This window comes from Pantherophis guttatus, chromosome 6 (genome assembly GCF_059756535.1).
Source record: "Pantherophis guttatus breed Tessera chromosome 6, ASM5975653v1, whole genome shotgun sequence".
Lineage (NCBI taxonomy): Eukaryota > Metazoa > Chordata > Lepidosauria > Squamata > Colubridae > Pantherophis > Pantherophis guttatus.
In genome coordinates this window covers 31,265,838-31,278,720 of record NC_142068.1, presented here as the reverse complement: position 1 = coordinate 31,278,720, position 12,883 = coordinate 31,265,838, and the positions used below count along the sequence as shown (strand labels likewise).

Sequence of the window (12,883 nt, the reverse complement as noted above, 5' to 3'; positions counted from 1 at the left end):
AAATGATGCTGGAGATAAGGTTGTCTGCTTTATAATATGTCATCCTCCTAATTTAAATAAATTAATTCTAGTGCAATAGGATAGAATCGGGGCACACTGACCTCTATGGCCAGTAGGTGATACTAATCTGAGATCTTGTACTTCTAAAATTTTCTCCTTCCCCTCTCTAAAGTACTCATATAGTACACATAATTCTTTTCTTTACCCTTAGATTCTTCCACACAGTTAAATAGCTATAGCCCTATTTAAATGTTGCCTATATATGTATTTTTATTTTTTAATAAACTATAAACGAGTAAACTATAATTAAAATGCTATTACCTATTTTAAAGAAGTCAGCTTATCACTTAGCAATTCCAAAGATACGTTATGCTCATTTGTATGGATACTGTATCAGAAAATGACCTCTAAAATGTTTACTGTAATCACTGCCTTTAGTGGCATTTACTATATACCATATTCACCAAAGCTACTAAATGCCAAAAATATATCTGATCATGTCTAAGATATTGTTAATTATCCAGGTCATGAATGAGGTGCTTTCAAAAGGCAACTGGACTTTTTTTCTTTGAAAATGTTTTGCTTCTCATCCAAGCTTCTTAAATTCTGATCTAGTCTATAGCTGACCATGCATTTCTAAATGAGTATTTCCACAAAGCAACCTGCACACTCTTAATTTTGCTATAAAGTCTCAAATCAAACTATAAATCAGGTACAAACTTACTGTTCTGAAATTCCCTGGATTTCTTTTATCCATACATTATTTTCCTTTTCTCCAACAAATGTTACTTTAGTTGGTGGCACAGCATTTCCCCTATAAACTTTTTGGGGTCCAGGACGCTCCTCCAAGTAAAACCTTAAATAAAAGCATGCAGTTATTTTAAAATAATACATTTTAAACTTTCATCTCAGTTTTAACATCATTACACAAGTTTAAGTATCTTGAATTCAGTCAATATTGATGGAATTGTTGTGTACTTTACATTTGTTTTCCTGGAGAGCTTTCATTAGTAATATTATTAATGCATGGGAGAGTTGTTTATATATTGAAGCTTGCCTTTCTAGTCCTGACTGGGGTGTGAATTTTTTTCCTTGATAATTCCTTAATTAGGGTATTGGTTCTTCCCTAATTGTTTATCTGGTATGGTTTTCTTCTTATCTGAGCACTGCATACAAGGTAGGATCAGTTCTGCCTTTTTCCTTTCATTATTGGCATTTGGTTATGTCTTTTGAATTGTATATAGATGGAATTTATGCATCTGTTGATAGCTAATTTGTGTGATTGCTCCTGGTTGTTTTATGATGTTACAACTGCCCACAAAAGGAGTTACATAAGAACTTACATACTGCAAACAACACATTCAGTAAGCCAGAATTCCAGCAAGAGGAAAAAGACTACACGTACAATATCTTCCAATAAGTACACATACCATTTTGTTAAAAAGTTCCTAGATAATTATCTATCACATCACAACCTATCAAAAGGATAATTGCCATACACCAAATATTTCTGAGACACCCAATAGACCACCACAAATACTTGACATTCCTCCAAAACATAAACCAACAAAATATCTCCAAAATATCTTAAGCAAAGTCCCAGTAACCAAAGAAGAAAAAGGACTCATCAACATATGTTGTAAAGACTAAAACAGCAATTATATAATTATAAGGCAAACCGGAAGAGCCCTGGCCGAATACATTCTTAACATCACCTGGTAGTTAGAAAACATGATGAAAGTTTCTAAATCTGTCAACATTTAGATAAATTCAAAGACAATTTTAAGTTGAAAACTGTTGAAATTTTAGGTCAAGCCAAACCAAGAAAGCTAGGAAATTCCTGAAATCTTGGCATTCTAAAAAAATAAATAATCAGAAGTCAGAATGGAAAGAAACAGCTCATGGCACATTCCCTTTATAACCAGGACCCATATAAGCAGGAAATTGCCCTCAATAAACAATCAGGAAAGAAACAATATCCTAATCAAATAACTATTAAGTAAGAAACCACATCCCAACCAAGACAAGAACAAGCTACTATATATAAGAATCAGCAAACATCACTTTTCATACACTGATGATACCTAGTGTGTGGTAATGAAATGTCTGCAGGAAAGCAACCCAAGTTCAGAAAGCAACAAGAACCTAGCAGTTTAACCAACCCTATTACATATTTTATTAATTAATTAATTATATTTTTATCCCACCTTTATAAGTAACTCAAAACAGTGAACATTCATAATACTCCTTCCCCTCTTTTTCCCCACTTTCTCCCTGTGAGAAGAGTTGGGCTGAGAGGAAGTTACTCAGCTGGCTTTCATGCGTAAAGTGGGATTAGAACCCAGTCTCTGGTTTCTAGGCCAGTATCTTAACAAATATATTATTTGTCAATGTCCTTAAGGTACTAGGTGAAACTGAAATTAATTTGCTAGTAACACAAATTGAAAGTAAAAACACATTCTTGGAGCTTCTTACAATTTTGTTTTAACATGGTTTTTTTTTAAAAAAAATTATAAACTTGTTTCAACATCTATCTTCTGAAGTTTAGCCTTAAAAGATACATATATAGACCTAAATAATAATTCTTCCAAATTAGTCTCTTACTTAGTGTCACCATCAGATACAGCAACAGCTCTGGCTTCCTCAAGATGTGGCCAGTTAACAAAGATTGATTTCCCAAGTATCAAACTGGCTACTTTTTCTATATCCTACAGGAGAAAAATAATTGTTTAGTGCAGCAAAAAAAAATTCCATCCCTACATTTGTATATTAGGTTACATAAACCTTTTTTAAAAAATAAAATGGCTACAAGTAGTCTTCACATAACAACTTTCTTTTTAGCTCGTTTGATGTTATGATGATGCTGAAAAAGCAATTTTACAATCAGCCCTCACTCTTATGAACATCACAGCATTACGTGATCAAAATTCATGTGTTTTTCAATTGGCAGGAATTTATGACCATGGCAGCAGCCCATATGTGATTGCCATTTACATGCTTCACAGCTGGCTTCCAACAAGCAGAGTTAAAGGAGAAGCCAGCAATAAAGTTGCAAGTTGTGGTTATATTATGTCTTGCTTAACAAGTGCAAAGGAAGTAGTGTCATAAGTCTGGTGCAGTCATATGATGTCTCACTTAATGACTATGTTGCTTAACAATGGAGTTTCCAATCACAGTTCTGGTTGTTAAGTAAGGACTACCTGTAATTAAATTTAATAATTAAAGCTACATTTTGTTCTAGTTGGATTCTGTTTATAATTATTTATGAATAACAATTCATAAATACATGTATTTAATATACTTGATGCATATTCTATTTTTATATGATTTAGATTTGTCAGTGAAACTTTGGTGACATACCTTATTTTAAACATTCGTAGCAAGATTGTCACAACATTAGGCCCTTTTGAACTATTATGCAGATCAACAGGCAAACACACCAGATTTTAGATGTAGAAATAATAGCACTAACAACCTCAGATCTACAGGTGTGTTGGCTAATTTTATGACCACTTTCTTTCTTTTGTGAAGCTTATTCCCAGGTCTGCCAAGATGAACATAGCCTCTGCATTCTTTTCACATCAAATATAGATTTAAGTCAGCAAACTAGTGCTGCAAGTAAAAATGTGGACTTTCTTTTGGTGACAAGATGATGTCCAAAACTTAGCATTTCCTACACAATGGAATCATAGTTCAACATTTAGAACAAGCATTAAAATAGCATATTACTATATCCTTTCAAGTTATCACCAGTACATGTAGTGGAAACACAAGAATTCTCTTCAAAAAAGAACAAACTAAGTTAAGACTAGTTTCTAAGATCAACTCAATTATAAATAAATCAACAGTCAAGGAAATCAATACTCAGATAAGTGTTTTTAATTATTTGTATTCTGTACTCCATATAGCTTCTAGCCAGATTCTTTTAGTCACAAACTTCTTCCCAAATTTTGCCCACAATATTATCACTATACTATTTTCAAAATGAAGTTATCAATCCCCAATGGCATATACTTTTGACTTAAATTCAATAATATGTCCATTAACCTCAGAACTTACTTTACATATGGTAGAACTGTGGACAGGTAATGATGATTTGTGTTCCTCAATTGAAGTATTATCATATCAGACTCTCAGAAAGGTTTTAATTACTATACTTTTCAAACCAGTTGTTTAAGTGATGCATTAATAATGTTTATTAAATTAAATTAATTTACTATTAATGTGGTTTAATACAGATAACATAAAACTCTCAGGCTGCACGCTGAAATCCAAACTACAAAGAGTATTATTTCTACAAAATAAGTTTGAGAAAACTAAATACTTACCAACTCCTCTGAGTCTTCTGCAGCTATAATTTCCAGCAACATATTTTCTCCATGACTGCTTTGCTGAAATACTTGCACTCCACTTTTTTTCAGACCAAACTAGGACAAAGGAAGAAAGACGTTATTTACCCAGAAAGAAGATAATAGGAACAAAAACAAAATCCTGGGAAATATCATAATAATGCTAGGGATCCCAACTCCTTAAAATTCCTCTGCTGCATGTGACATGCTTATATATTCACATATATGCATGTGCATATTACACAAATACACAAAATATAGGTTATGCTCACAAACACAAAGAATATATAGTTCTGATGTATATATTCATATGTACCAAAACTACACCTCAGTCAGTCTCTCACTAATAGTAAGGGCCATGACTAAAATAATTAAAATGAAGTTATACCTAGTTCAAGCTACCAGTAAGTAAACAAGCCAACTGAACCCCATATATCCGTTTCAAATCCATTCAAGCTACCCTCACACCCAGAAACATAGTACACCTATATACATTCTCTTTTTCTTTTCAGCAGAAATAGCAAAAAAAGAAGAATTAAGATGGGCTTGTGAGAAAAGAAAAAACAAATTTGGATGGAGAGGAAGTAAGAGGAAATAGAAATGGGCAGAGCTAGAGAGAAGAGAGCCACTCGATTTGACATTAGAAAAAGGATACATATCACCAAACAAGTAGCTTTACAAAGTTAAAACTAAGCTTCAAAAGCATATCTTTTTTGCAACAGCACTATTAGTCCTTCGTAATAATCGATCACTAAAGAGTTTCTGCTATTCATAACCCTCCCTCCCATTCATAAATGTAATCAAACAGAGCAAAAATAGTATTCTTGCATATACAATTAATGTCAGCCATTAGGTTTCCTACATTAAAAAACAAACTACAACGAAAACTTGCATTTTACCTTGTGATTAATGTGTTTTAGAGTAGGAAAGCCACAAAAATATAACTTCTCAGTATCTAATTGAGTTATTTTATTATCAGCTATATCCACATGCCAAGCATCCATAGACACAGCTTCACACCTACATAAAAGAAAGAAAGAAAATAAATTAAACCATTAATCAGCATTAAAGGCAGATCATGAAGACATTGATGTTTTGGGGGTGGGGGGTAACAACTTTGAACACAAGTATGCAAAATAATAATGCTGAAGCCAAATACTTTCTATACAGCTATGGGTAGTTCTCAATTTATAACTATGATTGAGCCCAAAATTTCAGTTGCTAAGAAAAAGTAGCAATGTAAAAAAAGAGCAATACTTCATTTATATAATTTCTTAGATTAATATTCTGTGTTTCCTTCAGAAGTTCAGGGTGGTGCATTTATCCCTCCACTTTTAATTTATTCTTTTCATTGATAACAAAATTCTATAGACTTACCTCGTATGACACTTTTCTATGGAAAGGAACTTTTCTGGCCATGGTGATAAATACCGGAATTCTTTCTCTCTATCATATAAGCACATTAGGCATTCACTGTGTCTATTTCTTTGCTTTTCTTCTGCTTTCAATAATTTGTTGCCTGGTGCCATGGCTTCTAATAATCGTTTCTAAAAATAAAAGACATAATTTTGTAGTCATGTAGAAATCATATACTTTTAGAATCTTATGAAAACATGTTAAAAATACTGGATTGAGTCAGGTTTGCTTATAAATCAATGGAACAAGTTACTACAAGGTCACATGCCAGGTATCTACTAACTATGCTAATTTAAATTTATGCTAATTTGACCTGCTGAAATGTATGACTATTAAATTAAAATAATTGTCCCTTGTGATATTAGTGACATTCATTCTGGTACAGACTGCCTATTCCATACACTGTTGAGTTAAATTGGTATTGAACAGGAAAATACCAAATAAGAATCATACTTAGGAGATGTATAGGAACAAACAGGACACATGTTTTTATTATCTTTTAAATTGGTCAAATATATGATAAATACTGTAATAATACTAATAATAAAAATGATAAAGGTCTCACCTCATCAATAAATGGGATTAAAACTACAGCTTCCCACTCTTGTTGCTTTCCATTTAAATCAGTTTTAAATTCTGTTGGATAATATTCAATAATGGGAGACTCTTCACTAGTCATTAAATGCTGAGAGGAAAGAAAAATTCATATTATTTAAACATTATATTAAACAGGATGACTAATATAAAAATTAAATGTATATGGCAGAAATGCCAAACAAATCAAAGTATGGATCAATTATGTATTAATATAATATATATAATATAATAGTACTGAACTAATATATCTATATACAATAATATGAAAAAGTAAGTATATCTCATTGAAACTTTTTACTTTTTCAACATGTTTCAATATGTAGATATTAGATCTTCATTTCATCAATATTATATTTCATCATTTATTATATTTATAATATAATAAATATCACACATCATTTATATTTTGTACTTCATTCGGTAATTTAAATAAACTTAAATGCAAATTTTGCATGTGGATAAAGCAAAAATACCTCTACATTTATCACAATGCCAAATACAATGCAAATTAATTAGATCAGATGCAAATGAATAGAATCTCAGTAAAGAGGATCTGGGAAGAACATGTCTTATTTAAACATCAGACATTTAGTTTGATTTGCTCTTTTTCGAAGTGTGTGGTATCACCATGCTTATATCAAAAGAAATCTCTGAGATCTTGAAAAAGGTTACAGATACCTATGAATCTGGAAGGGCATTTTAAAAGACTGCCAAACAAGTAAACATTAACCATTCCACTGTCTAGAATGGTTCCACTTGTTTCATCTACAAGTGAAAAGATTTCAAACAAATGCCAACTTGCCCAGACTGTCCCAGACAAAAAATAGAATGCAACATGCTGAAACAAGATGCTAATAATTCCAGAAATTGATTCATGACCTACAGGTAGCTCTCATCACCACTGATGTCAAACGTTATGAGTCTACCACTAGAAAGAAGCTAGATAAATTAAATCTACATGGGAGGTGTGCCAGAAGGAAATATTTGCTGACCTGAAAGAAAATCAGGGCAAGACTAAAATCTGCTCATGAACATTTAGGGAAAAAGTGGGATTTCTGGAACAAGGTGCCCTGGACAAACAAAGCAGAAATGGAATTATTTGCCCATAGTACCCACTTTATACAGCAGTCAAACTCAAGGTTGGATCCGGCCTGCGGGGTGCTTAGATCCAGCCCTCGGGGCTGCCCTGGAAACATGGTGCCTCTGCCAGAGAAATCAGAGCTTGGGAGGGCCATGTGCAGCCCTCCCAGGCTCCGTTTTTGGCTGCTTTCAGCTCCCTCATGAGATCCATTTTTGCTGGCAGAGCGCTGCAGGAGGCTGTCGTGCTAGCAAAAGAAACTACTAGTAAAAGTGGCATTTGATCACACGAGTGACATCGAGCTGCCCTCCCCCAAGGTCAAACACAACCCTGATGTGGCCTTCAATGAAATTGAATTTGATACCCCTGAAATACAGTACTTCACCAGAAGAACATAATTGAGGTGGAAATATTATGGTTTGGGGCCGTTTTGTTACATCAGACGAGTTTACCGTAATAAAATCCACTATGAATTCTTCATTGTATTGGAGCGTGCTTGAGGAGAATATGAAATCATCTGTTAGAAAACCAAGGCTCAACTGAAAAGGAACCTTGCAAAATCACATTGATCTTAAACATTTGAGTAAATCCACCAAGGAAAGTTTGGAAAACAAAGAGAAATGGGCTGTAGGGGGGAGGTGTACTTGCTTATTCCAGATGCAAAATTTGTATTTATGCTTTTTTAAATTACACAACGAAATACAAATATAAATGTTACACGGTATTTGTTATATAACTTTTTATCCATCAATATTGTTAAAATAAAGTTCAAATAACTGCATGTTGAAATATTCCAAACAAAGTCAAACATTTCAAAAGGATATTTACTTTTCATATGAGCATAATGTGAATGAATTAAAATTCTCCTTATACATACCAATACAAATGCACACTTTATCAAAATATTGCAACCTACCTGGTAACATTTCGGTAATAAATCCTTGCTAGCTGCAGGAAGTACTGCAAGAAGTTGTTCAAATGGCATAAATGGTTTTCCTAAATCTAAATGAATCTTCAGTTCACCGATATTGCAAATATCTGAGAGATAAGGTGCATAATGGAAAGGGTAGTACCTAGAAGGAAGTAATGTATTATTTCAGTTCTTTAAAGTGCATAGATGTATGAAAATCAGTATCTTGAGCTTATTCAATTAAAGAGCTGAAGGTAGGAAAAAGACATCTGAAATAACATGTCATTTGAGTGATAATTCAAGTAACATAATACTGAGAGTAAGATACAGGTTGCGAAAGAACTAGAAGGGGTTGGCTTTCTAAAGTCTTTTACTGTAAAAAAATTAACCTAAAATATGTAAGTATATGATATATAATTTATTTTGTAATAATTAGCTTACCAGCTCCATGATTGAACCCCATGGTAGTAATAATGCAATATCCACTGTATTGCCTGGACATAACATTTTGCCTGGTCAGCCAGAAAGTCACTAAAAAAAAGCCACAAACACATACATGATGGACAGAAATAAGAAGTTATGCATTTAAAAATAACTAAGCAACTGTGTCCATCAAGCAGCTGAGATATTTTGGAAAGTTTTTCATAGCAAAAGTTTACAATACTTTAATGCTAACACTTACTCTGAAACAACTTCTACACCCATCTTTGTCATATAATATGTTCGTTTGTATTGTCTAAATTCTGCTTCAAACAAACCCTCATCTTCCAGTTCATCTTCTACTGCTGCTAAAAGAGACACAAAATTGAACAATACTTGTTATTTAACTATTAACACTATCCTGCAGAAAATACTAGTTTTTAAAATTGACATGGTATACATTAAATGTGTTAAGATATAAACAGCTCTGAAAGGTCTTTGAATATTAGTAGCTCAGGTTGATAGTTATGTTATTGGTTTAAGCTCCAAGCTTGGCGATTTGGTTGCAAATGTTTCGTCCCGATTTGAGGAGACATGATCTTCAGTGCGCTTTGGATTGTGTTTGTCTGGGGGAGCATTTGGGGATGAAATGTTTGCAACCAAATGGCCAAGCTCAGAGCTCAAACCAACAACATAAACAGCTCTGTTAATTCAGGCTATATAAAATCCATATTCAGCAGTATCATGTTTACCACAGTAATTAATCAGCTATCTCAGAAATATACATAAGCAATACATAATGCAGTAATACTATTGTACCAAATGCGAATTTTCTAATTCTGAATTGGAAAAATAATTTTCTTCAGTCAACTGAGCTGCAAATCTCACTTCCATTTAATTGATAAGAGCATGATACATTCACTATGTAAAGTATCTGAAAAGTCTTCGAATAGCTAAAGTATTTGATTGGGGTGTGATGTCAATAAAGTAAAATGTCTAATATGATATTACGGATAAAATAAAAGCGCAGAAAAGAGTTTATATAATTTTAGTGTTCTTAAAGTATACTAAATCCTAATGTTGTGTGAAATGACTGGAAGATGCCTAATATAAGGAAATTTTTTTCACTGATAGCAGGTTGTTAATATAATTACTTATACTTATATTTATGTCCACATATAAAATACGGCATTTTTTTCAACTGTAAGACACACGAGACCATGAGACACACTTTAGTTTAGAGGAGGAAAACAAGAAAAACAAATCTGCCTCTGCCTCCCAGTATCCATCTGGTATTCATCTAGCTAGTGTCCTTGCAGCAAACAGCAAATAGCCTGGTCAGCTTCAACACGTTATCACAGCCCCAGCACGTAGCTCGTCAGGGCTCAGCTCTGTTGCACTCACCACTGGTCAACTGAGCTGAGCTGCTACTGCCACCAGGGAACACTGAAGCCTTCACTGTTGAGCATCAGCGGTTAGATTGGTATCTTGGAATACCGCTAATCAGCTGTTTTAGGCGGTGGGGATCATTGCTGATTGCTGCCGTTCACTGCCTATCGCCGCCATTCGGCGATCGGCAGTGGCAAATGGCGGCAGCAGCAGCAACAGTGATTGGTGGTAGTCAACAGTGGTGATAGGCAGCAGCGATCCCCACCGCCTAGAACAACTGATCAGTGGTATTCTGGGAGATTGATCCAACTGCCAATCAGCTGCTTGGCAGAGAAGGCTCCAGCATTCCCCGCCAGCGGCGAACAGCAGCAGCGGTGACAGGTGGCAGCGGGACACACAATGGCAGTGGTGACAGGCACCAAACCCCCTCCCCCCCCAACATTTGCTCTATAAAACACACAGACATTTCCACTCACTTTTTTGGGGTGGGAAAGTGCATCTTATAGTGCGAAAAATACAGTACCTAACTGGCAGCAAAACATAGGCAAATATAAGGGTTTTATTTAACTTATATATATATTAGAAGTTAATATAAACTACGTAGCTCTGTTTGCCATGTGAGAATAATCTTTTATATTAAATTATAATTATATTATATTAAGTTTCAAGTTTCAAGTTTATTAGATTTCTATACTGCCCTTCTCCCGAAGGACTCAGGGCGGTGTACAGCCATATTAAAACACATAGATTTATAAAATTTAAAACCAATTAAAATTGAATATAAAAATTTGGCCCGCAAATTAAAACACACATACACCCATTTTAAAATTCGTACTAGGCCAGTCCAGCTTGCTGAAACGGAAGGGTCTTAAGGGCGTGGCGAAAAGTGCGCAGATTGGGGCTAAGACGAAGCTCTAGGGGCAGCTCATTCCAGAGGGCTGGTGCCCCCACAGAGAAGGCTTTCCCCCTGGGTGTCGCCAGTTGGCATTGTTTGGCCAACGGCACCCTGAGGAGCCCCTCTCTGTGGGAGCATATTAGCCGGTGGGAGGTTGTTGATGGCAGAAGGCAGTCTCGTATATACCCCGGTCCTAAGCCATGGAGCACTTTAAAGGTGGTAACCAAAACCTTGAATCACACCCGGAAGACCACTGGGAGCCAGTGCAGCTCGCGCAGGAGGGGTGTTACGTGGGTGTGCTGAGTCGCACCCATAACCACCTGCACGGCCGCATTCTGGACCAGTTGGAGCCTCTGAGTGCTCTTCAAGGGGAGCCCCATGTAGAGAGCATTGCAGTAGTCTAGACGTGACGTGACGAGGGCATGAGTGACCGTGCGCAGGGCATCCCGGTCCAGAAAGGGACGCAACTGGTGCATCAGGCGAACCCGATAGAAAGCTCCCCTGGCCACGGCCGTCATGTGATCTTCCAAAGACAGCCGTGCATCCAGGAGAACACCCAAGTTGCCAGCCCTCTCTATAATATAATATATTATTTTTTATATAAGTTTTGCAGAAGCACAAGAAGCAAAAGTATAAAAATTCGTATCATCCAATACATTCAAAATAATTGTACTCTCTTGTGGGTAGACTATAGTCAAAATATGAACAGAACAGTATTTCTGAACTTACTTTTTGAAGCCTCTACATGTCCATTGTCAGTTTTCTCTAAAGCATCCAAGCATATAACATTTTCCTGAGCCTGTTGACATTATAATTCATACTTTTGAATTAACAAAGTAGTATTAATACCACAATACTATAGAAAGGAAAAGTCTAAATAACGGCACTTTCATTACATCCTTGGACATCTCACAAATTGCTTCTGATGGTTAGGGTTACCTGCAGAGCCAATTTGGAGGTCTTGAAGAAAAATAGAAGAAGAAAAAATTATCTTCTCCTATAATATTGGATTTAGCCCAAAATTAAGAATAACACTTTAATAATGAAGAAAACAAAAACAAATCAAAGCTCCAAATCTGTTCATTTTTAGCATTATTTCAACAAACACTCAGAAAGTGCAATAAGGTCCAAACACACCAACTTGGAAATGAATATTTAACTAATCAATTAAATTTATTAGATTTATAAGTTTCTTAGCAATTTATTAAAAAAAACCTCCAAAAATTCAGTAAAAATTATTAAAACTGTTCAAACTCACATAAACAGACAGCGAAAACTAAAATAAACAATATAGAAATAAAAGACCTCACTAATATGTACCAATGAAATTCAACACTTCTCTAATTACATTTAAGGGGGGAAAAAAGCAAAATCCAGTATCACATGTGTAAACTTCAGCTTTTAATTTTCTCCTAGTAGTTACTAGGTACCCTAAAACTATATTTAAATGTGTTTCTCAGGACCAAATGCTAAAGAATAGGTGAGAATGAAAACTGCTTACTCTACTGATAGAAACCACTCTGTCATCTTGCCAAAATTGTTATCTAAACAATTGCAGTCCATCAGAAAACAACTTGACAAGCCTGATATGTAAACTTTAAAGAGTTTAGTAAGTACCACTTTCTATTTAATGAGAATAAATTACAGAACCAAAGAGTTGGAAGTGATCTCAGAAGTCATTTAATCCAACCCCTTGCCCAGTGCAGGGATACTCATACCATCTTGAACAAATAGCTCCCTAGACTTTTGTTGAAAACCTTTAGTGATGGAGCATTCACAAATTTAGAAGGCAGGCTGTTTCACTGCACAATAGCTCTTGCTATCAGGAA

General features: G+C 34.9%; 1 protein-coding gene across 6 annotated transcripts in view; it reads right to left on the bottom strand.

The window, feature by feature from the left end:
- Window positions 1-12,883, bottom strand: part of XRN1 (5'-3' exoribonuclease 1) — a 61,586-nt gene that overhangs the window by 33,259 nt on the left and 15,444 nt on the right. For 4 of the 6 annotated variants that reach the window (XM_034439313.3, XM_034439315.3, XM_034439316.3 and 1 more), the window contains 10 exons: window positions 11,784-11,853; window positions 9,033-9,138; window positions 8,792-8,881; window positions 8,357-8,513; window positions 6,331-6,450; window positions 5,727-5,896; window positions 5,249-5,369; window positions 4,329-4,427; window positions 2,605-2,708; window positions 725-856 (listed from right to left, as the gene is read on the bottom strand). In XM_034439313.3, the coding sequence (XP_034295204.1) occupies window positions 725-856; window positions 2,605-2,708; window positions 4,329-4,427; window positions 5,249-5,369; window positions 5,727-5,896; window positions 6,331-6,450; window positions 8,357-8,513; window positions 8,792-8,881; window positions 9,033-9,138; window positions 11,784-11,853 (1,169 nt within the window). The remainder of the gene's footprint in view (window positions 1-724; window positions 857-2,604; window positions 2,709-4,328; window positions 4,428-5,248; window positions 5,370-5,726; window positions 5,897-6,330; window positions 6,451-8,356; window positions 8,514-8,791; window positions 8,882-9,032; window positions 9,139-11,783; window positions 11,854-12,883) is intronic. The other 2 variants (XM_034439314.3, XM_087872651.1) reach the window with 1 other exon arrangement.